Genomic DNA, 26,768 nt, shown 5'->3' on the forward strand with positions numbered 1-26,768 from the left:
AGACAAGGATTCTGAATATGGAACATATTACTGGAAGTCTCAATTGCTAAATGATATGAATTGATCCTTGGTATGGACGCTGTCTTAAGAATCTCTTGGCAGTAGAAGGAGCATGCATTTAAAGGCTATAATCAATGCCAGTCCTCGAGGAAACGTCTCTGCTTCTCCAGAGAAGTCTTTGTGCTTTGATCCTATTCTGGCTTTCAAATGGTTTCTTTGTAGCCATAAATACTGATAAAAGCAGGTTTTCTGCATATTTTCTACAGTAGCGCTTGATAAATTTAGACTAGTTTTTGTTTCAAGCTGAGTTTGTCACATCTCATGCAGTTCTTAAGACACCTACCTCTTTTGAGTGACAAAAAGTCACACGTCAGTTGCACTGTTAAATATCTACATTTTCCTATAGAGATCTACAGCTGGAAGGTGATAGTAATATATTTTTCAGGGGTGATTATTATGTTTTGAAAATGTCTGTTCATCTGCTAATCTCTGCTTTAGCTTGGGTTAAGAATGATTTTGGGAAAGGCATCGGAGTATCTAATTCACCATCAGTAGCTATTAGCTGATCTTTCCTTGTATAGAGAAGTAGCTAGATAATAGTCAGGAGGTCAGAGGGAATGCATTTTATGTATAAGGTGGGGCCATATCTCGAAAAAGCAGGCAAACTTTAAAAAAAAAAATAAAAAAAAAATCTCCAATTTAGCCTATTTTTGGTCATTTTTACTTCTGCTATAAAAATTTCTTGTCTAAGGTATTGTTTTCAGTGTAACAAAAGAAATGTTTAGAAGGGAGTTGACTGTCTAGCAAAGATCATTGTTTAATAATGCCTGTATATTTAATGCAGGCTGTATATTTATTGGTATTAAACCTGAAAATGTATGCTGTCCTCTCTGAAGGCCGGGATATAGTAGAGGGAAGAAAACAGAGCTCTTTACAGAATTATTTTCTAAGGCTGGATTCACATCAGCCTTGGAGTCTCTGGGGCAGACTCGACTGCAGATTCCACCTGGGAGAGAGAAGTCTTGCAAGGAGAACTTTTTCTCTGCTGTTTATTACCGGTAGACCCTGTTCTAATCTATGGGGTCCATGGGTAAAAGCTTTTTAAGCAGTCAGGGTCTCCGTCTTCACATAGTGGTAACCTAGCGTTCGTTAGATCTCAGCAAGGGCGTGTTCACACTGTAGGATGAATCGAGGAAGAATTTGAGGAAGCTTTCAACCTCAAAATCCTCTCTAAAAAACGCCCCTAATCTGCTTCTCGTTTTCAGTTGGAGTTATTGTGGAGGTTTTGGGTTTCTTTTTCTCCAGTGTGCAATGCAATCAGCGAGTCCTGCTTGCATTGTGAATGAGGCTAGTAGTTATGCAAACCCCAAGACCCAGCCTCCGCTTTCTGCTGCGGGATAGTTTTTAAGGGTGAAGACAACCTTTAATTCCTCCAAGTTTCCTTCTCTAAATCCTTGCCGGACTCCTAGGAGACACATAAGAGTCCCACTTTTAGCGCCCCCCCCCCCCCCACAGTGATTGATATCCTACTCTTTACACATGGATAAGCAGGGCTCTTACTGTCTCTCCTAGGAGTCCTCACAAGATTGTCTGCTTTTCTTTTAAAATCCTGCTCCAAATCCTAAAATTCTAGATATCACTGAGCTGAGCTTTTCTCCCTGTAACATATCCTGCTCTCAGATAAGGCAGCAGAAATAACCTGACTGGTTTGCTTTAAGAAAGTGAGGTGGTGCCCAGGAGGGAAGAATTCAGTTTTCCAGGAATTGTTTTTGATTGTAACTGAATACCTGTGTTTTACCCTCTAAAAATAATAATCATTTTTTTTGCCAAATATAATAATTATTCTTGCTTTCTTTTCATGGTTGGGTCAGGAAGGATGCCTTTTTCTTCAAACATGTCTTCAGTTCAGTTTCTGTAGTCAGAAAAGTGTAGGACTTCTACTGATAAATGTCACAGTATACATAAAATAAATCTTTTGTGACCCTTTAAGGATTTGAACATTTTTGTATTTCCCACCAGTGTGGAGTGAGTCACAATGGAAATGATTTGTTATTTGGTTTCTAGCTTAAATATATATATTGATATTTTTTACAGCAAAGGGAATAAACCAGAAAAGCTTCCAGTTCATGTATATGAAGTGGATGAAGATGCGGACAAAGATGAGGTAGGTCCAGAATCACATTTCTTATATATTGTATACACAATATTGTATCTATAACACTATATAAACCAGAGCTACGGCAATATTGATGTTTCCAAATTCCTATGCCCATTGGACACTTGACTAGATCTGTAATGGGCACATGGCTAAATCCATACATGCCATAACATAGACTTATTTGGGGTGCACTTATTTTACCAATAGACCACAGATGTCGCTTGCCACTTTTGCAATAGATATAAAGTGTCTACGTCATGATGACCAAGATGTGGCCAGAGGAAAGCAGACATAGACAGGTTTGTAGAAAACTCGATCCTTTTTTTTTTTTTTTTTTTTTTTTGGCGACCGTGCTGTAACTGTAGGCTCAAAAGCTGAAGACAAGACTAATGATTTTCTTTACTGACAGGAATGTGAAAGTTTGGGACATGCTTTCATCTATAATTCCTGGAACACACTGAAAGATAGATGCAGCTCTGCTGAATAATTCATTACAATGCCTGGTTAAAAAGAAACTCGCTGTCTCTTGCTGTATAGTACTTTGGAGGGAAACCTACTTCTGCCATTTTGGAGCAATTAATACTAAACAGTCTAGGAAGATGAGTTGCTTTTAATATCAGTAGATCGGTGTTAAACCTGCATTTTGATTCTTCCACCTGCTTGGGCGCCATTCTCTGTGTTCCTGTTACTTGTCCTGAAATGCTCTTTCCCCCACTTTTGTTTCCGCTGTATCATGCAGAAAAAAGCTAGCCTTTGCATGAAGCCGGAAAGTTGTGTACCCAGGTATTTGGCTTGTTTTTATTTTCATTCCCCCCTGCTGATTGAAGTTCCCAGATGCACGGGATGTGGATTTGTCACTGGAATACCTTTACTTGCTGTGTCAGGGGTGAAGCCTGGTGACTCATGGAGCTGGATACATATCTGTATGGGTTGTGGTGGTTCAGTAGGTGTATATCTCCTACTTTTTTTGTCCTGTGTAGTGTCTGCCCTACTTGTGTTCATAAGATGTCATAAGTATCCAGAATTAGAGAATGCAACGCTAGATCTTTTATTCTGTTGCCTAAGGAAATACCTTTATATGTGGTTAGGCTCTGTTCACATCTGTGGTTGTGTGGTTTCGAAATGTAAAATCAAACACCACAATACTGGATTCATTGCAAGTTGCGATTGATGGACCCCATTGATTTTATAATGGAGTTTGGGGTTCTGCCATGGCACCATTTTTTTTTTATTTTTTATTTGGTTTTGTTGTTTTTTATTTTTTTGAAAGAATTGGTTGAGGCACTATTACTTATGTAAAAAATTACAGAATCTATTATACAGGCTCCTAAACAGACTCTACAGAATCTATTATACAGACTCTGTTGAATGGTGCCAGCAGAACCACCTCAGGATTAATGCTAGGAAGACCAAGGAGATGGTGGTGGACTTTAGTAAACGGAGAAGTGCTCCGACCCCAGTGGAGATCCAAGGGACATGCATTGAGATAGTCAGGACCTATAAGTATCTAGGTGTGTTCCTCAATAATAAACTAGACTGGGCTGATCACCTGGAGGCGCTGCACAGAAAGGGCCACAGCAGACTACCTGCTCAGGAGGCTGAGGGCCTTTGGAGTCCAGGGGCCACTTCTTAGGGCCTTTTTCAACTCTGTGGTTGCTTCAGCCATCTTTATCGGTGTGGTCTGCTGGGGGAGCAGTATATCAACCAGGGACAGAAACAGACTTGACAGGCTGATCAGGAGGGCCAGCTCTGTCCTGGGGAGCCCCTTGGACCCAGTACAGGTGGTGGATGACAGAAGGATACTGTCCGTGGTGAGCTCCATGCCGGAGAACAAATCCCACCCCATGTATGAGACCTTGATGGCACTTAGCAGCATTGTAAGTGACCGTCTGCTTCACCTCAAGTGTGAGAAGGAGCACTATCGCAAGTCCTTCCTTCCAACCACGACCAGGCTGTATAATCTACATCAGACCAAGCGAAGATCACTCCGCATAGAAAACTAATGATTATGATTATGAACTCTTCTTTCTTCTTCTGTTCCTTAGCTGCTATGGACTCCTAGTATATCTTCTCTTCTCAGCATATGTGTCTACATCTGTAATATATTACTATGTATTATCCTGTATCTGTATTATTATGCTGCTGAAATTTCCCCACTGTGGGACTATTAGAGGATTATCTTATCTTATCTTAAAGGAGCTTCTGATGTAGATGCGAACATCTGGCCCTCAGTTTGTTTTTCAAGTAAGTTTATTACACATCCTAAAGTAATAGGAATGGCATTTTGGTCACTAATTGACCTTTTTGGATTGCAGCATAGGTACATGTATATAGCTAGAATGGCTACATGTCACTAGTGTAGAAAATTCAAACCTATTACTCTGGATTGTGTAATAAACTTAAAGAAAAATCTGCCACTCAACTCACACTTCATTACATTGACGGTATTGTCCATAGTTCCAAGGGTCTAAGCCAAGACCCAAGTTAGGGCTAGTTCACACGTGAGTATAAGGGGAGGTTTTTGACAGCGGATTTCACGTCCAAAACCTCCCCTTATAATGGTGGTCTATGGAGACCGCCGGGCTGCTTTTCTCCGCTAGCGGCGGGCTGCTGCTAGCGGAGAAAAGAAAGGACATGTCCTTTCTTCAGGCGGAAGCCGCGCGGCTTCCGCCCCCGGCAGCTCCCTCCTATGTCGGCTCATTCATTTGAGCCGACAGCAGAGGGTTAAGCCGCGACAGCGATGGTCGTGGCGGGCGGGTTTTGACAAGAGAGAGACACGGCTTGCCGCGTCTCTCTCTGTGTCAAAACCCGCCCGGGCAGTTCACGTGTGAACTAGCCCTTACAGTGATGTTAAATGTCACTCATAAGTTTGTGACCCTGGTGCTAGGTTTGAGCAATATTATGACATCCTGGATATAGCTGATGCACAGGAGCCACTGGTTGAAGAATGCTGATGTAAAATATAGACTGCCAAAGATGACAACTAGATTATGTAGATTATAATAACATGGTGGGGTTTGTGAGTGAATTGTACATGTTAGTGGCCTCTTATGATTATAGTTTACGCAAGAATAAATATCATGAAAATTTGAATAATCACTCAAAAAGGTCATGTGTGAGTACGGATAAATTGTTGACCTTCACAAGGCAAGATTAGTTATGGGGCCATAGAATATTTTCTCTTCTCTTCAGCTCTTTATTTTTTCAGGAACCTTCATTTGTAAAATTGTCTCAATAGATATCTAATTTCTTTTGGTTTTGCTCTAGGTTATATATAGCTTTTATTTGGCATTTTAAGTCATGTGTACATGTATTTGCCCCAGACGTGACAGGCATTTGAAATGGAATCGATGACCTTTTTACCTATAAGTATAAGTGAAAAATTGTTTCCCGTAAGACAGGCCATTAATGATGAAGGCGGCATGCACAAGGTCAGAATGCAATTCTTTGACCAAATATTTAAAAAAAAAAAAAAAAAAAAAAGTGCAGTGGAAAAAACCGTGGCAGCAACGCATTGTGATTTTTCTCGCAGCCTTTTACACAAAGTCCACAGAGGTTTTCTCTTCAGAATTTTGCTTTCTTTACATATATATCTATGGGAAAACTACCAGCGTTTCTGTAGGTATAATTGACATGTTGCGATTTCCAAAACTGGTTTTGGAAATCGCAGAGTTTCTACTGCGCATATTTTTTTGGCAGTGTTTGGATAGGATTTGTATTTTACAGTGACTGTAAAATGCTGCAGTTTGTTTACATCACATGGGGCCCCGACGTAAGTCAAGTAAAAATTGTGTGTGTGTTTGGCATCATTACATATTTGGCCATTTTTGTCACTGCCTGTTTGGGGCAGCTAGACCATTGTAAATCAGATGGTATCCACCGGCATCCTCCCTCTATACCAGGGACTACAATGTATCCAGTAAATATTTGTGGCTGAATTCACATACTCCTGGCTCTTGTCTGATGATGACATATAATTATTCCTGTTACTCAACTCTCTTATGCAAAATATGGCTTCTCGAGTGATGTCATCTGGTCGAGGCTATTCTGATGGTATCGGTCAGCTTTTCCAATAGTTAAAGCTGACTTCTACTTATAGTCTATACCTGGTTTACTTCTGTTCTCTGCAACTATAGCTGTTACTATAAATGCCAGGGATTACTACATGCAGCCATTGTTGGTAGGTGTGTTTTTGTAGTATTCATCATACAAATGTAGCAGCTGGCTCGTAGACCGCGCACACTTCATTGGCAGTAAAGCTAGTGAGTGGGCAAGACGAGGAAGTGTTACAATCTGGCAGAGACATTCCTAGGAAAATCTTGCTGTGTGTGGGTGAGCATTATCCTGCTGAAATATACCAATTGAGGCAACCTATTAGAACCTTTTTGTAAGCCAGTGGGGAAGGCTTACAAACGCAGCGTCTAGTCAGACCGTACCTTTTAACATTTACATATCTGCCTGAGACATTACTGTATGCTGAGTTGTGCAGCAATCCCAAGATTTCTATCTGAGCATGTTTTAATGAGTTGATTGTGTGGCTTGTAGTACATTTAGTTTGACTGTTTTAATGGTTATTCATTGGCTTTTTGGAGTTATTACACTGCAGCAAGTTAAGTTAACCTTTGCTGTATCTATATTTGTTAGATTTGTATATGGTAACTGCCAACTATATGATAATAGTATTGAACATACTGCCAACTCAGTTTTATGACGTGTGACCTTTTAAAGAGGACCTTTTATGACCTTCACTCATTCAGGTTCTTATCATCTGTTAATAGGTACCACTCCACAGATTTCAGCAGTTGAGATTTTTTTTTCCCCTAGACCCCAGCCTTACTAAACAACAAGCACAGTTAGTTTTGGTGCTTGATGTATTTAAGCTCTGCTTTGTGGAAAGGGCAGGGTCATACAGGGGGTGTGATTCAGAGCTCCAATCAGAAGCAGCCAGCATCAGCGCTCAGAATCACACCCCTTACCTGCTCCTGACTGACACCGCCCTCCTGACAGTACAGTGCCTAAATGGCATGTCAAACATAAAAACTAACAGCACTGATTTCTCGAGAAGGGTGGATGCTAGAGAGAAAATTCCAGCTGTGTCGGAACCAGTGGAGTATCGCCTACTAATTGATGTAAAGAGCTGGGTTTGTAGGAGGCGGTGAAAAATTCTCTTTAATTTCTAACACATTTGTATTTTGTTTCTAGGATGCAGCATCCCTCGGCTCACAAAAAGGGGGGATCACCAAACAGGGCTGGTTATATAAAGGAAACATGAACAGTGCAATAAGTGTCACCATGAGGGTGAGTATATAGTATTTATTAATACCAAATGTAAAGTATTCGTGACCTGTTGAGTGCAAACCTTTCTTTGTGTATGCACTCAAGATCAGATTATTTACCCTTTATAAATAGAATCCAGTCACTCCAAACAGCCAAGATTATAATCTTCATCACTTTCTAGTTATTTTATAAATTCAAATCGCAAATAATTTCTGCCATCTTGGAGTGGCCTTTTCTATATGTATTGTGCAGAAACAACCTGGGTCATATCTTCCACACTCCATAATATTTAAAGGGGTATGAGTGGAATAATAACTTTGGGCAGTGTACTCTTACTAACATCTACCCCAGTTCCCTGTTGTACCAATACTTACATTCTTAGAACAGTGTGGGGTCGTAATTTTTCTTTCTGCTTCCTTGAGCAATCCTCTCTCTCTGGCTCACGTAGCCAATCCCTGCCTTACAAAGTGTACAAGCGACTGAAGTGGGGTCAGTCAACCAAAAAGTCAGGAAAAGCAGGCTTACCGTTACCCATAACACTCAGAATGTAAGAATGGGTGGGATGGGGAAGCAGGGTGTATATTATTAAGTTTACTGATATGGTTCAGTAAAGCCAGTAAGTACACTGTCTGACGTTATAGAATTTTCAGTTAGGATGCGCCCCATGTCCAGTGTGAGCATTCCGCTGGGTTTCTGTCCTAAGCCCCGGCGAAACTGGACAGGGGATGGAAACCCGGCGGCCTCTCCGCGGAATGGCAAACAATAGACAGGGGCGCAAGTGTGAACAAAGCGTAACAAATACTCATAATCTCAGGATATATATTTCAGGAGACAGGCTACATCTCACTATAGGGCACTATCTAATCTTGTGTAGAAAATAGAGACTAATCGACAGGCCTCTCAAAATGAACCAAAATAAATAAAACGTAACTTCTTATTAGGGTGATATTAAAAGATATTGTGTAACATAACCGGATGACAACCGTAAATAATAATAATGTGTTAAGACTATCTCCATGGTTCCATGACAACAATAAGAAGTGTGTTTGTGAGGATCATGCCTGTATTCTACCAGGGGTAAATCACTATTAAACAACATCCAGAGTTAATGTGGACACTGCAAAGAGTGTTCAACAATGTCAACTGTGTAGAAAAAACTCAGCTATACACTATTTGAGATAATAGGTCCTTAAATATGACCAGCTAGAGGTAACATTCTATAGGTAGTGTACCACAGCCAAATCTTTTATGGGGATGTCAGCTGTTCATATGCAAAAATATAGGCTGATCTGCAGATATATCAAAAAGGATGTCCCCTAGGTATGCACTAAAAAATGCTGGCTGAGATCCCATAAATGTAGAAGGGATCTCAGGTGCAACAGACAAGTTTTCCCTCAACTGTTTATTGCATAAGATCAATGATGTAGTAACATCCCCAAGGAGACCTGCCCTAAGAAGAGCATGCCACCATCTTCTAGTCTAAAAAGACCCTAGAAGATATGCATAAAGGTTGGCTAGAGGCTGGTCAGAAGAACCACACACATAAGGTTCTCAGCTATTCATATGGGAGCTGTAATGTAGTGACCTAACAAGGGCATACCACAGTCCTATATATTAGCTGATGGCTGATACATCTATATACAGCTAGTTAGAAGTTGAGCATGTAACGATAAATAGTGATTCCCTAAACACAGTACATAATTTTCAGTACCCCATGCTTTTAGTATCTGACGTAACATTTTTTTTTCTTTCAGTCTTTTAAAAGGAGGTTTTTCCACCTTATACAACTTGGCGATGGCTCGTATAACTTAAATTTCTACAAAGATGAAAAAATCTCTAAAGAACCAAAGGGATCAATATTTCTTGATTCTTGCATGGGAGTTGTACAGGTAAGTGTTGGCCGTGTATTATGTGTTCTGGTATATGTTGTACATATCCCCATGACAGTACTAGTAAACCTGCCATAATATAAGTTCTGGCACGGTTTTTAGTATTCAGTGTAGGCTAGATCTGCCCCAGGTCTAGAAGATGTCGATATATACGCCGTGACCATATCTCCACTTCTTTGCAAGGCTCTTTTTGCAACAAATTTCAGTCTTACCATATTTTTAATAGATGAAATATACCACACTTACAGTATGTGATAAATATAACATGCCTTACCTGCATCAGCTTTCAGGACCCACTTTTGGACTTTGTAGTTGTGGGCCTACTTTAGTGACTGAGGGAACGTTTACCCAGTATCTGGCAGCCTTTCATGTCTAGCTCAGGTTGGTGAGCATATCCTAGCATGCTGTATACGCCATAGTTCAGCCACGCCTGTGTAGGAGCTTCACTGCAGGTGTGCATGACTACAGCATCGCCCTTTCTGGCATACAGGATTTTCTTTTGTTAGACTTTTGATCCTTTTCGTCTTTAAAGTCCATATTATTCTTACCACTTTTGTAATATTTTGCTAGACTACGTTGTTGCATTTCCTATGAGGAGACTAAGGGTGAGGCACATTATGCCTTCATATGCTGCATTTTCTTATGGATGTTAATTAAAAGCAAAGCCGGTTATGAAGAGCGAATCCTTTGGGCTTATGAATTATTTGGAAGAGAGGAAGGTGCAGCAATTGCTGAGCGCATATCTGGCAGACGTTTTTGTGTCTGAGAATGAAGGTGTCCTCTGGGGGCTGGGAGTGTTACATTTTCTTAGCAGCATGTTCAGTTCAGGAAGTGTTTGCTGTTTTTTCTGCACTTGGCACTCACCCATATTTTTAGAGTAAAATCTGAAAAAAAAAAAAAAATCCTCCAACCTTGCTGTGCATTCTTAATAGGTTACATGCCGGCTGCTGATCCATGTGGGATTAGTGAGGCGGGAGTGAACATTCTTAGCTGCAGATAGATATATATTTACATATACATTAGAGCTGGCTTGTGCTGGAACCGTACTACCACATTTGCCCCCCACACACTACAAGGGTTATTAAAAAGATAACAAAAGATGTGGCTCTTTCACACATTCCAAAATAATTTCATTTCCTGCTCTGTGTATTAGTGATCCATGAACCCTTTCTGTATCTTCCTAGTTAACACGTCTTGATCTTTATAGTCATGTATACTGTCGTGGAAAGGCGAATACGGCTGCTGATTTGAGATGTGGCTGTAATGTAAATCTCAAGTTCTTAATCCTAAATCCCTAATTGTTCAACCCAGAGATAATCCAAGGCTGCATAGAGACACCCTTTATGCAAATCTAAGCCCCACTCCTGTTTGTTGGACAGTTGCGTCAAAAATAGAAATGGCGGGAGCTATGGCGGTACCAATGTGTTCACAGCGCTCAGTCTCACTTGGTTCTGAGACCGCCATAGTAAGTTGTGACTGAGTTTGTGTAAGACAAAATCTCCATCAAAATGAAGAGAGATTTAAAAAAAACAAACAAACTATAATTCAATAATGAAATAATAAAGCAGATAACTAATACAAATAAAGCTGTGTCACAGATTCGGATTATCTGATATTTGGACAGTATTGTAGAGGCGGGGGGGGGGGGATATTCTCTAGTATTTGGGGGGGTATGCCCTTTTCATATATTACATATAGTCATGTTATTATACAGCTACCCATAGTTATGGTTTTGATTAACACCCCCATGTTGTATGACTTCTTTTAGAATAACAGAGTGCGGCGCTTTGCCTTTGAGCTAAAGATGCAAGACAAAAGCAGTTATCTACTGGCCGCGGACAGTGATGCTGAAATGGAGGAATGGATCAGCACTCTTAATAAAATATTACAACTCAACTTTGAAGCTGCTATGCAAGAGAAGAGAAATGGAGAATCCCACGAAGGTCTAGTATATTTGGTGAACACTTGTATTGGGGCCTTAAAGGGGATGTGTCGCCAGAAATTTATATTTTCTTATCTAAACCAAGATTTTATATATTGTTTTTACTGTTCTGTCATTATCTGTATTTTGAAAAAAAGTACTATATTGTTCCATTCTGACTCTGGCCACTAAGCCTAATAATAGACTCTCTAGGCACATTGATCCATTCTCTTCTATTTGTTGCATGTACATGGATTTGCTCTGTGTATGAGGCCCATGGCTTCCTTAATTTCAATAGTACTGATGGATATGAGAGATCCTTTATGTAAATGGTTCTTGTTAGATCTTATTGACCTAAAATAGGTTCCATCAGTATTCTATTTCTATTGACTTAAGACGTTCCCAAATGCCAGTGTGAACCTAGCCTTAAATAGGTTAAAGTTTTGCATTTTTATTTATAAATGTTTAAACAGAATTTTTCTTTTACCTTCCCTGAGATTTCTTTTTCTGTAATTTTCCAGATGACGAGTCGAGCAAGTTTGACACTTCATCATCTAGTATCGATAGTTACCTTCCAGAGAAGGTAGGTACTGCAAAATGTATAGGATTATCAATATCTGTTATTCTGAAGATTAATCTGGATTATAGCCAACCTTCTACCCTGATTTTACATGACGCCCCAAAGTTTCCTTTAGACAGTTTATTTTGTCTTTGTATATAGAATAGATCACAAATTGTCACAATGTCCAAGTTACACGTTAGCTCTAATAAGGCTACTGTTTACCTCATTCAACCAGACAATAGCAATGTGGTCAATGAAATGATGGGACCTGCATCTATGATACCCCGTGGATATACCATAAGGTCAGAGATGACAATGGTATGGACTTGTCTAGAGCCCCGCGTTGAGTAGTCTTGCAGTGTTCTATACGAATATTAAGTTAGTGTTAATGGCTGTTTTTAAACTTTACATGTTTTTATGTTTTATATCAGAATAATATAATCTATGTCCAATTATTTGTTATACCGCTATTAGTAATCCGGTGAGAGTTTATGGTATAACAAAATCTCGTTTCTCTGTGTTTTTCTTCCGTTCTCAGTTCTAGGATAAGCCTAGAGAAAATTAGGTTTGATATTAGATATTTTGTGTTCAGGAAGGAGCCCAGTTTCTGAGGTAATTGTTTCCAATCTCCTCTGCTCCAGAACAGATAGATGTGGTTAATCTAAAGCACTCTTTGTTTATTAGGAGTCTGAAACCTACTGGAAGCGTTGAGCCTGCCAGGTTCACACAGCCTCCAGTCCAACTCTTGTTTCATTTAGATGTTTCGGAGGGTTGCTGCACATCCCCTATCCAGTTACAGTGTAGTCCTTTTATACAGGCCAAGCAATGTTCTCTTCTGATACATCTATGATATGTCAGAAGATCATTTTGGATGGAATTTTCTATTCATTTTCACAAGGCTTTAGCTTTATGGAGCCTGGAATTGCATGGGTAGCGATTTAGTTAGTGCTGCTGTGTTTGGCGGGGACACTAATGGAATGAGAGATTCGCAGAAACCGAAAAATCTGCAGCACTTGAGTGACAGTATCATTAAAGCAATATGGATCAGAATCTCCAGGGGATGTTTCCAGGATCTCGCTAAATGCAAATGAAAGGGGTAGGTTGTTATAGAAATTGGCTTATAGTGAAGTTACAATATATAAGATGTGTGTAAGGTTGCTGCATTGTGTTTGTCTATAAGTGCTATAACACAAATTCATATTCTGCCATAAAGAAATTCTATCCTTTGCTATCATGAAAATGAGACATGGACATTACACAAATGTCCACGTGTTATACATGTATAGCCTGAATAACTGAAGGCTTTATAACCATTAGGCATTATTCAAACATTGCCGTTTTTATCAGTATTTTGAAGACAAATTCAAGACCAAATACCAAGAACAAAGTATCAATCGTTACTTTATAGTTCCCCTTTGTTTAGAATCCCGTCCTTAGACAATAGCAGCTGGATTATCATAAATTACGGTAAAAGACAAATGGGAGGTAAAAAATGTTTAACTTCATCATTATCCTGAGCCCGTTTTTATTACGGTCTTTGCAACCTCATTGTAAATTTAATGGCTAACACTATTGCAACCTTTTTTTTTGTTTGTTTGTGCACCTACGTGAAAAAATTAAAGCTTCTTCACAATTTACCAATGTAGAGAGTTATCCATCTTTTTTACAAATTGATGGACTATCCTCAAAATAGGCCATCAATTTTAGTTTGCTAAGGGTCCATTTCTTAGGACTGATGAAAAATAAGCAATTTACCAGATTACACAGCTCCCATTAATGCTTACATGCCCGGAGCTGTTCTGCTCATGTGCCATACTTTTAGTAGTAGAGGTTATCAGTACTGCTGTGATGTTCCATAGATTAGAGTGGGACACCACTGCAGTACCCATATATGCCGCAACTAAAAGCCTTGTCACCAGCAGCAGCTGCTGCATCTTGCAGGACCACTGATTACTTTGTACTCACCATCTAGGGTCTTGGAAGGTGCACTTTATTATAATATATTTTAGTATAGAAATAGAAAAAATAAATTGGTACAGGTACTAGACATGGCTGACAGCGTCAGCGATATCAGATATTGAATCTACTTCAGTGACTAGTTAACAAAAAAGTTTAAGCTTCATTATTATACAGCATTTTTTTAAAAAATTGCATACAATGAAAACAAACATATAGCTTTAATTGAATTGTGTGTTAGTGCTGCATCCTGAAAGCAATAAATCTGGATATGTAACAAGGAATTCATTGCTCTGAACATGTTGCATGTATTCACTTTCTGGTTTTCATATGAAGTGACAGTTGTTATGTGAGTGTTATCATATTCACTTGTTGCCGATTATAAAGTACATTGGGTACAGTGTATGGTGTATTGTGTAATTCTTCCCTTAAGATATGGCGGAAATGGTCATGGCCACTTCTACTTTAAAAATGAAAAAGTAAAATGCCTGAATTTCCTTGATAAGCTTCCCACTGACAATGCTTAGATGCCTTGCCAACTTTTTTTTTTAAGCCTGCCTGCTGTTGACTTTTTCTATCTCAGATAATTTTGAGACGCTTAGTGAAGTCACTGAAGGCCACAGTCATTTTATCGGTAAAAATATGTTTGGGGTTTTTTTGTACACACTTTTTTTCTCAGCAACTGTAATCATGTACTGAGCTGTCAGAATAATCCAAGAATCAATTGACTGCTTTTGGAATGAAATTGATTACATTCGTACATTACATTACATTACATTTTGTTACAGCCTGCTTATTTTTGAAGCGGTTCTAAATCTTTACATACGTAAAATTAACTACTGTGCACAGCCAATGTTATTAACAGTGTATGTTGCTACACATATAGATCAATAACTTAGGTGTCACACTGTAGAAAAATTTATTGACATAAATGTCATCCCGGAAGAGTCCTTCACCAATGACCATTTTATTATTGTGTATATTGTGGGGAAGGTAGCTTGGTAGAAGCAATGATGTGGACCCATACAGTCAAAACAGGGACACAAAATATGCAGCAAACTGGTTTATTTAAAAACAAACAAAAAAAAAAAACAAAACAGGAAAATAAATGAACCTTGACTTCAGGCAGAAAATGAGCAAAACAAAATACAACTTTAACTTTAGGTAAAAACAAAATAAGAACCTGCTCGTCTGAGCTTCTAACTAAACAGTAATGTTAACTTAACTATACATGTGGCTTACTGTCAGTCATATGAACAAAATAAGCACAACTTTGTCTCACCGGTCTCAGGGTTACAGGACACACCCATACACTACCTTTCACTACCTGGATCTGCACTGGAGTTCAGGAGCTGCAGCCCAGTTTTCTGGCCCAGTAATGAGTCAAGGACTCACACCTGGACCTGAGGCCTACTGAAGACCCGCACTGGACCACACAAGTTAAAAACCTGGGGGAGATATAGTGAGATTCCAGCACTCTGCCTGTCACCTTCTACAACATTTACGGCTAAGCACGATGGTCTAAAAACAACAAATCTTAAGTGTTTTGTATCTTATATGTTACTGTAAATCGTGATGTAGATGCAGTACCTGGTATCTATAGAATGCACAATTTGTTACACAAGTCACATATAAATGTTTACTATGTGGACAGCTCACTGCCACCTGCCTTAAAAATCCTGACTTGTGCATATTGTACTACCCCATTTTCCTTCCAATATCACTTTCATAATGTGAACAAGATTTGGGGACAAGAAGGGTAACTATAAAGATCCCAATATATTGAGGTGGTTACCTAGTGGTCATATAAGCCAATATTTTGACCTTTCCAACTCCTGTTTTCCTAGATATAGTTGACAGTCCTACAAAAATCGAATTCTATAGCCAAACAAAAGATCAAGAACAGAGGGGAGATTTATTAAGAAAAATACGCCAGAACTTTGCAGACACAGGCGCAAGTGTGAAGATCCCCTAATTCTGTCCAGATCTTAAGGTTTTTCTAAGTTTTACTGAGTTAAAGCCCCTGTGGAACTGGTGAAGAGAGTGCTATAGTGAAGTGACCAAGGAAGTCAGCCATGTAGTTTTAATCATAAATGTTCTGGATGTAGTGGAATGATCTTAAAGATGAATATCTCTCTTGTGTTGAAGCATGAAGATGGGAGACTGTCACTGCCATGGCTGATATAACATCAGAAAGGTTTTCAGTCAGACAAAAAGACCCTCAGGCAGAAGGAACAGACGCAGTAATGACACTATAGGATTTCCTTGGCATCTTTCTCTGTTTAAGTTCACATAATAAAGAGACTGAATTCCAGGCAGATTTTGTCAGGCATTTGTTGGAATGTAAAAACAACATGCAGTTGAAAACTTCGTTTTAGGTTAAATTGATTAATCCAAATAACAGATCTTCTGATTTCTGAAGTTAAGAGAACTTCCGGTATGCTCAGTAAGATGGCAAAAGTATGTAAAATTCTGTGTTTAAATGTAACAGAGGTTCCAGGAGATTAGAAAACCATGGCAGGGTTTCTTTTAGAAGCAATACTTTTTGATGGAGATTGGGGAATAGAGGTCACTTCTTACAAATATGAGAAAAGTGACCAAACCTGCTTACCTTGCTTGGAACTGATGACTGTTTTTGGGGGGACACCAGATTCTTATGTGACAAATGATATTGGAGGAAATGTCAACACTGAACATATTTGTTCTCTGGAGTATAAGCCCTCTGAGATGTCTGGCAGCAGCTCACTACCTTCTACTCATTCATAGCACATCCACTCTCAGCCCAAACCAAGTGTACGTGTGCTTGGAAGAGTAAGGAGGGAGCTATGAACCAGGTCCTACAAAGTCTAGAGATCAAGTATAGCGGAGTATTAGGGCTTCAGTTACAAACTTATGTGCAAGTACCAATATTGAGAGACAAATGTTATGGTTTGTATAATAAAGAGTTGTACAATTTTCCAATATACTTTCTATATCCATTCCTCACAGATTTCTAGATCTCTGCTTGCTGTCATTCATTCTGATTACTCCTAATAGATAAAAAATAAAATAAAATCAGTTCATGGTCATGTGATGAGCACACAGGTGCACAGCTCGTTACCAGGCAGATGTCTGATTACTGTGCTGTGACTATAACGAGCTGTGCACCTGTGTCCTCATCACATGACCATGGACTGTATATCACATGACCATGGACTGTATATCACATGACCATGGACTGTACATCACATGACCATGGACTGTACATCACATGACCATGGACTGTACATCACATGACCATGGACTGTATATCACATGACCATGACCATGAACTGATTTTTATCCACGAGAGGTACTCAGAATGAATGACAACAAGCAGAGAGCTAGAAAACTTTAAGGCATTGATATAGAAGGTATATTGGAAAATTGTAGAACTTTTTATTCTACAAACTATAACATTTGTCTCTCAATATTGGTCTGACAGTGGCCAACCTCTTATTGTTTGATGAAATAATAATGTGTGATGTATTAACATTGTATGATGGAGTAATATTATGTTATGATACTTTTATCAACTGATGATATTGAAAGCATAGCAGTAAAATATTATCTCTCAGGTCAGATTTTCTTTCTCCTCCATGGCCACCTTTAGCTTTCTGTAGAGTGCACTTGCCCAAAATGATTTCCGATCCAGTTTTTGCTCATATTCTTTATTACCACCCAAGGACTTCAGCTGACTCGTAGTTCTCCACCACTTCCCTAGCAAAATCCTAGTTCAATGGTTCACAGATTTGCCATTGTGGTTAGGCTAATGCTGGAAGTGTATTACTGCAGTCATCGACTTTGGTTTGGACAAGACTTCCACATCTGGAAAGAAGCGAACGTTTCCATTGTGGCATGACTGTATTTTAATTGTTCAGAATGAAAAACACTACTCTGTATATTTCTAACACACACAAAATCTGTTCTATTATGGTCTGGCAAACCTTGCCGGAAGGCTTAATGAATAACAGAAGAAAAGTAGCTTTAATTTGTTTGATATGATCTGAACTATCGTGAAATTACCCCCTGTCATTCCTAACAATCACTTCTGTTAGTTTTCTCAGGTGAATGCAGTATTTAGATTCCAGGGTATTTGGTTATCTTTTACATTATAGTAACATTGGCAGTTCCAACAGACCCCAAATGCAGCCAACAGACCACATTGGCTGTAATATTGGTTGTTGGATTTCTATCATGGTACTGTTCATTATTGTTAGAAAAAATTGTGCTACACGGGGCACTTATCTATTTTGTGTGTTTTGTTTGATTTTTTCCCCTCTGGCCTTTTTTTGTCTCCTATGAGCAAAATCAGAGTCTGTCCTTAAACCTACAGTATTGGTCTGAATATCATAACGCTCATAGAGCTTCTGGTTGACTTCTCTTCTCTGTCATTTTTTTGGCATCTCATATTCACGAGTTCATGCTACCTGAATTTTCTACCTCCAGTTTTTAACACAAATTAGTCTTTCCTCAGACGTATGTGTATTTTTTATATCTTTAGAGAATTCCAGCTAGTATTGGCAGTGTCCTCCGGTTTTACTATTCATATTTTTGTTCCCATGAAGATGTCCATACATATAAATGTTTTATGACCTATCAAGCCAAAGCTGCACTTCAGGATCACAACAGGATATAGGGTTCAGTTTGGTGTTATACTTGCTTGCTTTAATTCAGGATCACTTAATCTCCAATTTTGGTACCCTCATTGTGCAGATATAAGTATTTCCCACCTTCAGCATATTATTTTGGTCATTTTTTTTTTGTGTGATATATATATATATATATATATATATATATATATATATATATATATATATATATATATATATATATTGGTCCTATGTATTGTATGGTAGTGCAGTGGGCATTTGGCTTGGTATCATTAACCGCAGACCCTCAACAGTTCCTCTTGGGCCTGATTGTCGTATTAAAGGATTATTTGTTGGCAAATAGTCAGATAGTCAGATGACGAGCAGTCCCTAATCTTCTGACTTCACAGATAAGGCTCAGTGATGCCTATAGGTGATTTTATCTCATGATCTAGAGAGCAATCTATATATACTGTATTTTATGTGTTCCATTGACTTCTCTGTGTTCAGAAATGTTATTAAATGTACTATCTGTTGGCAAATATTTCCTCTGAATTCATGTCTATTTGTAAAGGTGCATATGTCTTACGGATAGGTTTCATGTGGCATGATGTGTGGCATACTATGTATAATATGCAAAATTCTTATATTTACTTGATTTCTGTTAGAGTGGAAGAGAAACCGAAGCCAAATTGAAAAATGAAAGCAGGGTGAAGCTTTTTGCCTTGGATTCAGATACACAGGTAATGCCATATGCACAAACCGTCCCCTCTTGCCTAACAAAAATGTGTTTAGATGAGAACACTTTGTTTGCCAATACAGTATGTTGAGTAGACCCGCACTGCTTATTTACCTCTGCTTTTGATCCTAATACTTTACCTGAATATGATCTTGCTCAGAATTCTTAATATCACTAAGACTGAGTGTTTACACTTTAGGCATTGGTACAACTTTTGTAACTTGCATACCCTTGTTTCCTGAATGTACAGTGATGTTTCACATACTTCACTTACATAAAAAAGTCAGTCTCCTCGAGTGTAGCAATATAGTTTAGAAATCAAAATCTGTCCATACTATATACTATTGTGTGCATGATGAAGTTGCTCCTTTTCTCCTGTGTTTCACTATTCATTTGGCAATCTCTTCTCTCTCTAGAAACTTGACTTTTCAGGAATCGAACCAGAGATAAAACCCTTTGAGGAAAAATTTGGGAAAAGGTTATTAGTGAAGTGCAATGAATTATCTTTCAATCTTCAGTGTTGCGTGGCAGAAAATGAAGAGGGGCCGACAACAAATGTAAGATTTTGTTTTGTGATATGTTTTTTTTATTTCTCCAATTTCCTGTCTGGCTTGATCTGTGACCTTTAAGTCATCCATTACCTTAAAGAGTAATGAAAATCTGTGTGACCTTAAAGGAGGACCTTTCACCACTTCCACCAACTCCAACTTGCTTTTTAATTTACGTGCATCTTCTTTGTACTTCTCGCCAATAGTGGTCGCAGATGGCTTCAAGTAAGCATTTGAAACTTGTTTTAAGGGTATCATGCTTATCTCTTATCGTTACTTTTATTAAAAAAAAAAGTATTGAGCACATGTACGGCCACTATCCATTCTTTGTTGAGAGGCAGCTTCTGCACCTTGTGGGATAGGTGATTATAGACCCGTGTTTGACATAATTGCAGTCCCATCCCTTAATCTGTTGATATGCTAAGTGCCTAAGATGGAAATAACCATTAGTAACGGAAATCTTGATGGGGTTTTCATAGTGATGACCTACTCACCCCACCCACACACAGATCTGTCCTAGTAGCTTTAGACAACTGGAAATTTAGGGACAAAAAGACCCTTTTAAGTGTTTGGTATTTATAATGGATTTAAATCAAGACCACCTCAACACATATGCACTAGGTTACTGTACTTTAGGATCACCACAGAAAATAATTCAGATGTTTGACTCCACAGTGTTATAGAATCTTATCTGTTATCTGATGTATGGCTGTTTTAAACGACATAATTCAGATTGGTCATGTAATAGCCTCTAATAGGTTGCTTGCAGATTAACTTGGAACAGGTAATAAACCTCTGTAGTAAAGGATTGGGTGTGCTAGCATACACCCTGGTTGTCCCATACAATTTATCTTGTCAGCAGGTCCCTTCTAAATTGTCAGTTTGGCAAAAAGTTAACATGGCCAGCTTAGAGGGGTGATCCATCCCAAATGTTATCCTGTACATTGTTAAACATCCGGCCTCTTCAAGCAGCAGAGGAGGGTGAGAGCAGCAGATTTAGGTGTGTTCTCAGTGGAACAAAGCTTGTTAATGCAGTGGCTACAAGGACATATCTGAGTCTGCGCTGACTGCTCTCAGAGGCTATTTAATACAATGTCACCCTGTATTCATATGGTGACTGGTTTTAACATACTTTTACAGTAGTTTGCTCCAAGGATCATTACCATATTGTGGGGAACCCATGTTTGTATACCCAACAATAGTTTTGCTTTTCACATTTTTCGGCATGCAATCTGCTATAGTATTGCACTGTATACCCACATACAGGGAGTATGTGTAGGGATCTATGGCAATTTGTTCTTTTGTTCAGCATTCTAACCTGGCGTGTTCTCTGCAGCACAGTAGACGCACTATACACAGACATAGCAGAGTGTGCAGACGTCAGAGCTGAGTCACCAGGAGGAGACCATGAATTTATTATGATGAATGTTTGTGCTCTATAGAGTAGAAGCACTAGAAACACATTCACTCGTATTCGCAGTGTCTAGAATGGATCTGCCCAGACAGACGTTGAAATGACGGTTATTGGTTAAATGGATATTTATATAACTGGTTGTTGACATAACCTGCGTGTTCTTTCCTCCATTATGTGTCTTTATATAGCCGCTGTAGTAACTTGTGGTGGTTACTGATGTGTGTAAGCCTTTTCCCTTGCACAGTATAAATGGTGTGATTTGCAGACTCATCTATCTGACTCTATAACATTTCTGCTTAACTAAGCTCTAGGAAATGCTTACATACTGTATATAAGCTGGTTATTCTGTGCTGCCCACTTTCTGGCAGCGACATTGAGAGGCGTCTTATATTTCTAAAGTGCTATTAGTGCTAGCAAAGGAACATTTGGTACCCCCTCCTACTATATGTAGCTGAAGTCTAAAATCTGCCACCCACAGACCTGAAATTCGTATTCGTAAAATTGTATCCCTATATCCATAATGTCCTAGACATTACAGAACCATTGCTTTCTGGAAGGAAGTTCATAATGCAAACAGATCATTGACTGCTCAAATGTCCAGTGTGAACAGAGGGAAGTAATGCATTCTTAGACACTAAGACCGCCTTGCAACATCATTTTCCAATGAGTATACGCTTCTAATATGTGCTGCTGGATTTTTCAGGTTATCTATTGCTATCCACATTTTTTTTTTTTTAATGCTATCCAATAATACTGTTTTATTGACTCCTATGTTAGTCTTAATGACCACTGATGTCTATATGTTTACATACATTACAGCTCTTGAATTCGTCCTGAGTAGAGATGATCGAGTAGGTATTCGATCGAATTCTACAGTATTCGAAATACTCGTACTCGGATCAAATGCTATTCGCAATAAAGATTCGATTCAGAACCAGCGTTGATTGGCCGAATGCTATACAGTGTATAGCTTTCGGGCCAATCAACGCTGGTTCTGCAGCAGGCTCGTCTTTGCTAGTTGGGAGAGCTGGCAGCTTGCGTTATGCGGGAGCTGACTTTTTCTCATAGGGATGCATTGACCAGTGTTGATATTTAACATTAGAGCAGTTTACATTGTGGTCCAATCTTAGACTCCATCTCGTCAAAGACGAGCCTCCTGCAGAACCAGCGTTGATTGGCTGAATTCTATACACTGTATAGGATTCAGCCAATCAACGCTGGTTCTGCAGAAGGGATGCTGCAATACTATCCTGCGGGTCTATCATTCTCCCCGCACCGTGTCCTACTCCTTCCACTTTGCTTTTAAGGCCGATTCACAGTAGCACTTGCCTCCCCTTCGGAAGGCATCCGCAAGAGGACCCCCAGAATGGAATATCAGCGCAACTGCAAGCACTGTGCAGTTAAAGTGCATGGTCCCCATAGACTATAATGTGGTCCGTGTGCTTGCCGCGCAGTGCCTGCACGAATCATTCGTGCAGGCAGTGTGCTGCAAGCACAAGCACCCCGTTATAGTCTATGGGGTCCGTGCGCTTTAACTACAAAGCGCTCCTCCTCAACTGCACTTCGCTCCTCCTAAACACTCTCCTCCTGCTACTCGTGGACTTGGTGACTTTCCTTTAGTCAAATAGTGGTTTCCCCTGAAACAAGCATTTTTTCCCATAGACTATAATGGATTCGATAGTCGATCAAGTAGTCGAATATTGAGGCTCTACTCAAAACGAATATCAAATCTCGAATATTTCACTACTCGCTCATCTCTAGTCCTGAGTTATTTTGCTCCTCCTCAATGTAGAAGTTTATAGTTAATACAATTAACGTAAAAGTTGACTTTTTTTTCTTTTCATATTTATTGTGACTCCTGTCTAGTTACAAATGGATATTTATTTTTTGTCTCTTACCTACATTGTGTTTTGGTGCCTAAGACTTCATGCCGAGCACTCAGTTACAATAGGTCTGCAAATTTCATGTGTAATAGTTTTTCTTCACTTTTTTCTTGCTTAGGTGGAACCATTTTTTGTCACGCTATCCTTGTTTGACATCAAAGCCAACAAAAAGATCTCTGCAGACTTTCCTGTGGACTTGAACCATGCCTCTGTGAGGCAAATGATTCCTCTTCCCTCCCAACAGCTTCTAAATGGCAATGGGGACTTTGGTCGCAGAATTTTAGGGTCTGTGCAGGAATCAATGTTGCAGTACCCCAAACAGGTATCTATTAGTCTATTTATGGGTTATACGAAAAATGAAAATGCATTTCAATAATTCAGACATGAGATGTATTTGTAATGGATAAGGAAATGGTAATGCAGCTGAAGACGTACCTAAATAATTGAAGAATCCTTGCATTTCATGCTGTGTACAGCTTGAGTGCTCTCTTCTAGGAGGTATTGTTCAGTAAAGGGCTGTGTGATGTGAAGTAGTAGATGATGGAAAATAGGTACTGATTGCTCCGTGGGAGGAGACGGCTTTCAGCTCCTAATGTTTTCGCTTGTGCTAATGCTACAGGTTGTTTTACATCTAGGATTCTGAGTGTCTAATATAAACTCCTTTCCATTGCTGCTCCCTGCTGCTATGAATGTGGAGCAGACATCTTGTTCATTCACTGTAGTACAATGCAGCGTGAATGTAATCAGACTGTATTATCTATTAGCTGCATTGCGCTCGCCCCTTCACCTGTTCTCAGAGAGATACAGCATTGTGATATCAAATATGATTGAAACTGTTATTAAAATGTGCTCCAGCTGTGAACTCCTATTGAAGGAGGGTGTGACACCCTTGTCGAAATAATAAAGGGAAGTCGCTGACAATTATGATGGCATCGCAGCAGATGAAAGGGAAGTGGGAATCCGATAAGGATCATAGCAGACTGAAATAAATATATTTGATATTGTGAATAAGTCAATTACAGTCTAGTTACAGCCTCAGCAGGCAAAACTACAATGCCACCATAGAATATCAGTTCATACGCTAGTTGTTTTATGCAAGGATTTTACCTTTATTAGGATTGACTCAGTTTAGCATGAAGGCATATTTACTAGTGCAGTATAAAATGTAGACCAAAATCATGACACATTTAGCACAGTAGCTGATTCTGAGTAATACATTTTGATGCATTTTTAGACTGCCTAGTGTAAGTTTATACCTACTTCAAGATGGCTAAATTTGCATGAGAATCGTGAGCCATAATTTTGGTGCACCCTGTCACATCTTAAAGGGATTCTGTCTGCAGTAAATTCATTATAAACCTTGTACCGATGCCTTGTAGAGGTTCCACTGTTACTCAGCTTTGGAGCCCAATTGTTTTTATTCATCTGCAAATAAGAAGGAAAGTACAGGATTCTAGAAGGGAGACCAGACTCTGGTGCCCCACAGCACTTCTGCTCTCCTTTGCATATAAATAAAATTGTAATTTACTTGAAAATGGAGCGCCAAAGCTAAATCAGAGGCTTGTTTGAAAACTAGAATGGCCTCTACAGAGTATTGGAATTAGATTTATAACCAATTTACTGCTGACAGCCTCACTTTAAGTCTTACTTCTTTTTGGCACGCCACACTCTCTTCCATTGAGCCATGTTTCCTTGTCAAACTAGCCTAAAAAAGCGTTTTAAACATATAATTATAACGCTCATTAAGCCAAAATTCTTGCACTTTTCACTTACTAGGGCAGTTTTACTAATTGCAGATTGCACCAAAAATCTTGTGTGCATTCCTTGCAACACATTTAACAATAGTTTTAAAACTTTAGTGCTTGTCTGACAGTTGGGGCTGGGCCTAATGGGAACAGGACATGGCTTAAGATGTGACTTGGTGCACAAAAACTTGTCACATTTGACTTGCCATTAATTAGGTTAGCAACGTAAAGTTATTGTAAATAACGGGTTCCCAAACTACCTCAAAGCATGACCCACTTTTGGAGATTTATTTTGGATCCTTGTACCCTACTTAACAAAGGCAAAAATAAAAATCTCTGTGAAATCAAAAACAGCTATAGACTGCCTCTGTTCTGCATTTCACCTAATTTTGTCTCCTTTTTTGCTCCATCCTGCCTTAGATTCCTGCATAAAAATTTAATATTTTTTGCAAATATGAACAGTTTAAGATTTTCCCCACCCATTTTTAGTAGTTAAATTTTGTCTTGATCCATTGCCAATGGGTTCAACAATGAATGCAGAAATATTCCATGTCCTGGCTCTTTTCAGAAACCCAGCCATGATGTCCTTCTTGTAGATATGTTATCAGTCAGTGACACTACATGTATGAGAAAATATCCACAATAAAGACGTCATGACTGGGATTCTGTCCATAGAAACCTCCTACATTCATGGTCGTATCCTTTGGCAACCGTTCAAGACAAAATGCTGTCATCACTAAGAGAGAATCTTTAAAGCGCTACTAAAATATTTTTCTATATTTGCAAAAATGTTTGTTTTAATTGACCACAATTTTAAATATGGTTTTGTTCATGGGAATACCCCTTTAAGAAACACTGAATAGACTAAATTTCCCAAGGGTCCACCAAATGACTAGCAAGAGCCAATAAGTGTTTGTCTCTTGCAAGCAGAAGGTCAGACTCTAATCTGTTCTGGCTGTGTAGAGCTGTGGTCCTGATATGGTCACTGATGAAAGGGCCATGTGGCCCAACATCTTCATCAGGGCCTGTATTGGGACGTTCCACATTTTACACAACACAGGGACAGAACCAGTTGGCTCCCTGACCTATGTAGTTGCTAGGCGTTGGTACTGTAGCTCAACTTCCATTGACTTCGGTGGGAGCTGGGCTACAATTTCGGTACCTGCCCACTATACAGGGAGTGAGGCTGTCGTTTTCTGACCTGGTATTGTGTATAGACCATAAAATCTAAATCCTGGACAAAATTTTTAACATTGCACTGCAGTCAGCAAGGACCTTGAAATTGTTGGCCTGGAGAGAAAACTTATGCCAGTACATGGCTATAATGGTCAGAATCACAGGTTAACTTGATAGAAAACATATTTGACTTATTTCCTCCTGCAGTATTGCTTTATTTTTCTCCTTTTCTTACTTTTTACTGGCTTCTTTATCAGACCAGTAATATATTAGAAAGGCTGCTGCTTTTTATCTTGTTGTTCAGTACCTGTTCTATTGGAAAAGATCTATTAGATGATTAAATGTAATATAAAACCTTACAAAATCCGAGTCGGTTATTGATCACAAATCATAGTACACATAAGTGGACAGTATAGGAGCTTTAATAATTATATCTCATTTAAATTTTTACCTTTTCAGGGCATATTTTCTGTAACGTGTCCCCATCCTGATATCTTCCTTGTGGCCAGGATAGAAAAGGTCCTTCAAGGCAGCATTACTCATTGTGCAGAACCTTACATGAAGAGCTCAGACTCTGCCAAGGTATGTTCCATTAATATGCAATGTATAGACCATGCAATGGAGAGACCAGTTCTCAAAGCTACTATTCATCATATGCTTCTATTCTATTTAGATACTCAATCCATCTATAACGTGGTTCCTGATTAAGTATTTGTTAATAAGAATATCCAGTGTATTTTGGCAAGCCATCTGCCCACCTCCAGAAATCTCTTCCCCTGTTTTTACAGGGCTTTTAATAAAAAAAAATGGAGTATAAAATCATAAACCTAGATCACTAACCTCATTTGTGCTTTCCTAAGCTATAAGCTAGCAGCCCCATGGTCATTCTG

General features: G+C 39.0%; 1 protein-coding gene across 13 annotated transcripts in view; it reads left to right on the forward strand.

Moving 5' to 3' along the window:
- Positions 1-26,768, forward strand: part of DOCK9 (dedicator of cytokinesis 9) — a 203,178-nt gene that overhangs the window by 84,888 nt on the left and 91,522 nt on the right. For all 13 annotated transcript variants that reach the window (XM_075265309.1, XM_075265317.1, XM_075265318.1 and 10 more), the window contains exons 5-13: positions 2,095-2,164; positions 7,361-7,456; positions 9,190-9,324; positions 11,093-11,267; positions 11,767-11,828; positions 19,042-19,116; positions 19,529-19,669; positions 23,076-23,279; positions 26,338-26,460. In XM_075265309.1, coding sequence (XP_075121410.1) covers positions 2,095-2,164; positions 7,361-7,456; positions 9,190-9,324; positions 11,093-11,267; positions 11,767-11,828; positions 19,042-19,116; positions 19,529-19,669; positions 23,076-23,279; positions 26,338-26,460 — 1,081 coding nt within the window. The remainder of the gene's footprint in view (positions 1-2,094; positions 2,165-7,360; positions 7,457-9,189; positions 9,325-11,092; positions 11,268-11,766; positions 11,829-19,041; positions 19,117-19,528; positions 19,670-23,075; positions 23,280-26,337; positions 26,461-26,768) is intronic.

This window comes from Leptodactylus fuscus, chromosome 2, assembly GCF_031893055.1.
Source record: "Leptodactylus fuscus isolate aLepFus1 chromosome 2, aLepFus1.hap2, whole genome shotgun sequence".
Lineage (NCBI taxonomy): Eukaryota > Metazoa > Chordata > Amphibia > Anura > Leptodactylidae > Leptodactylus > Leptodactylus fuscus.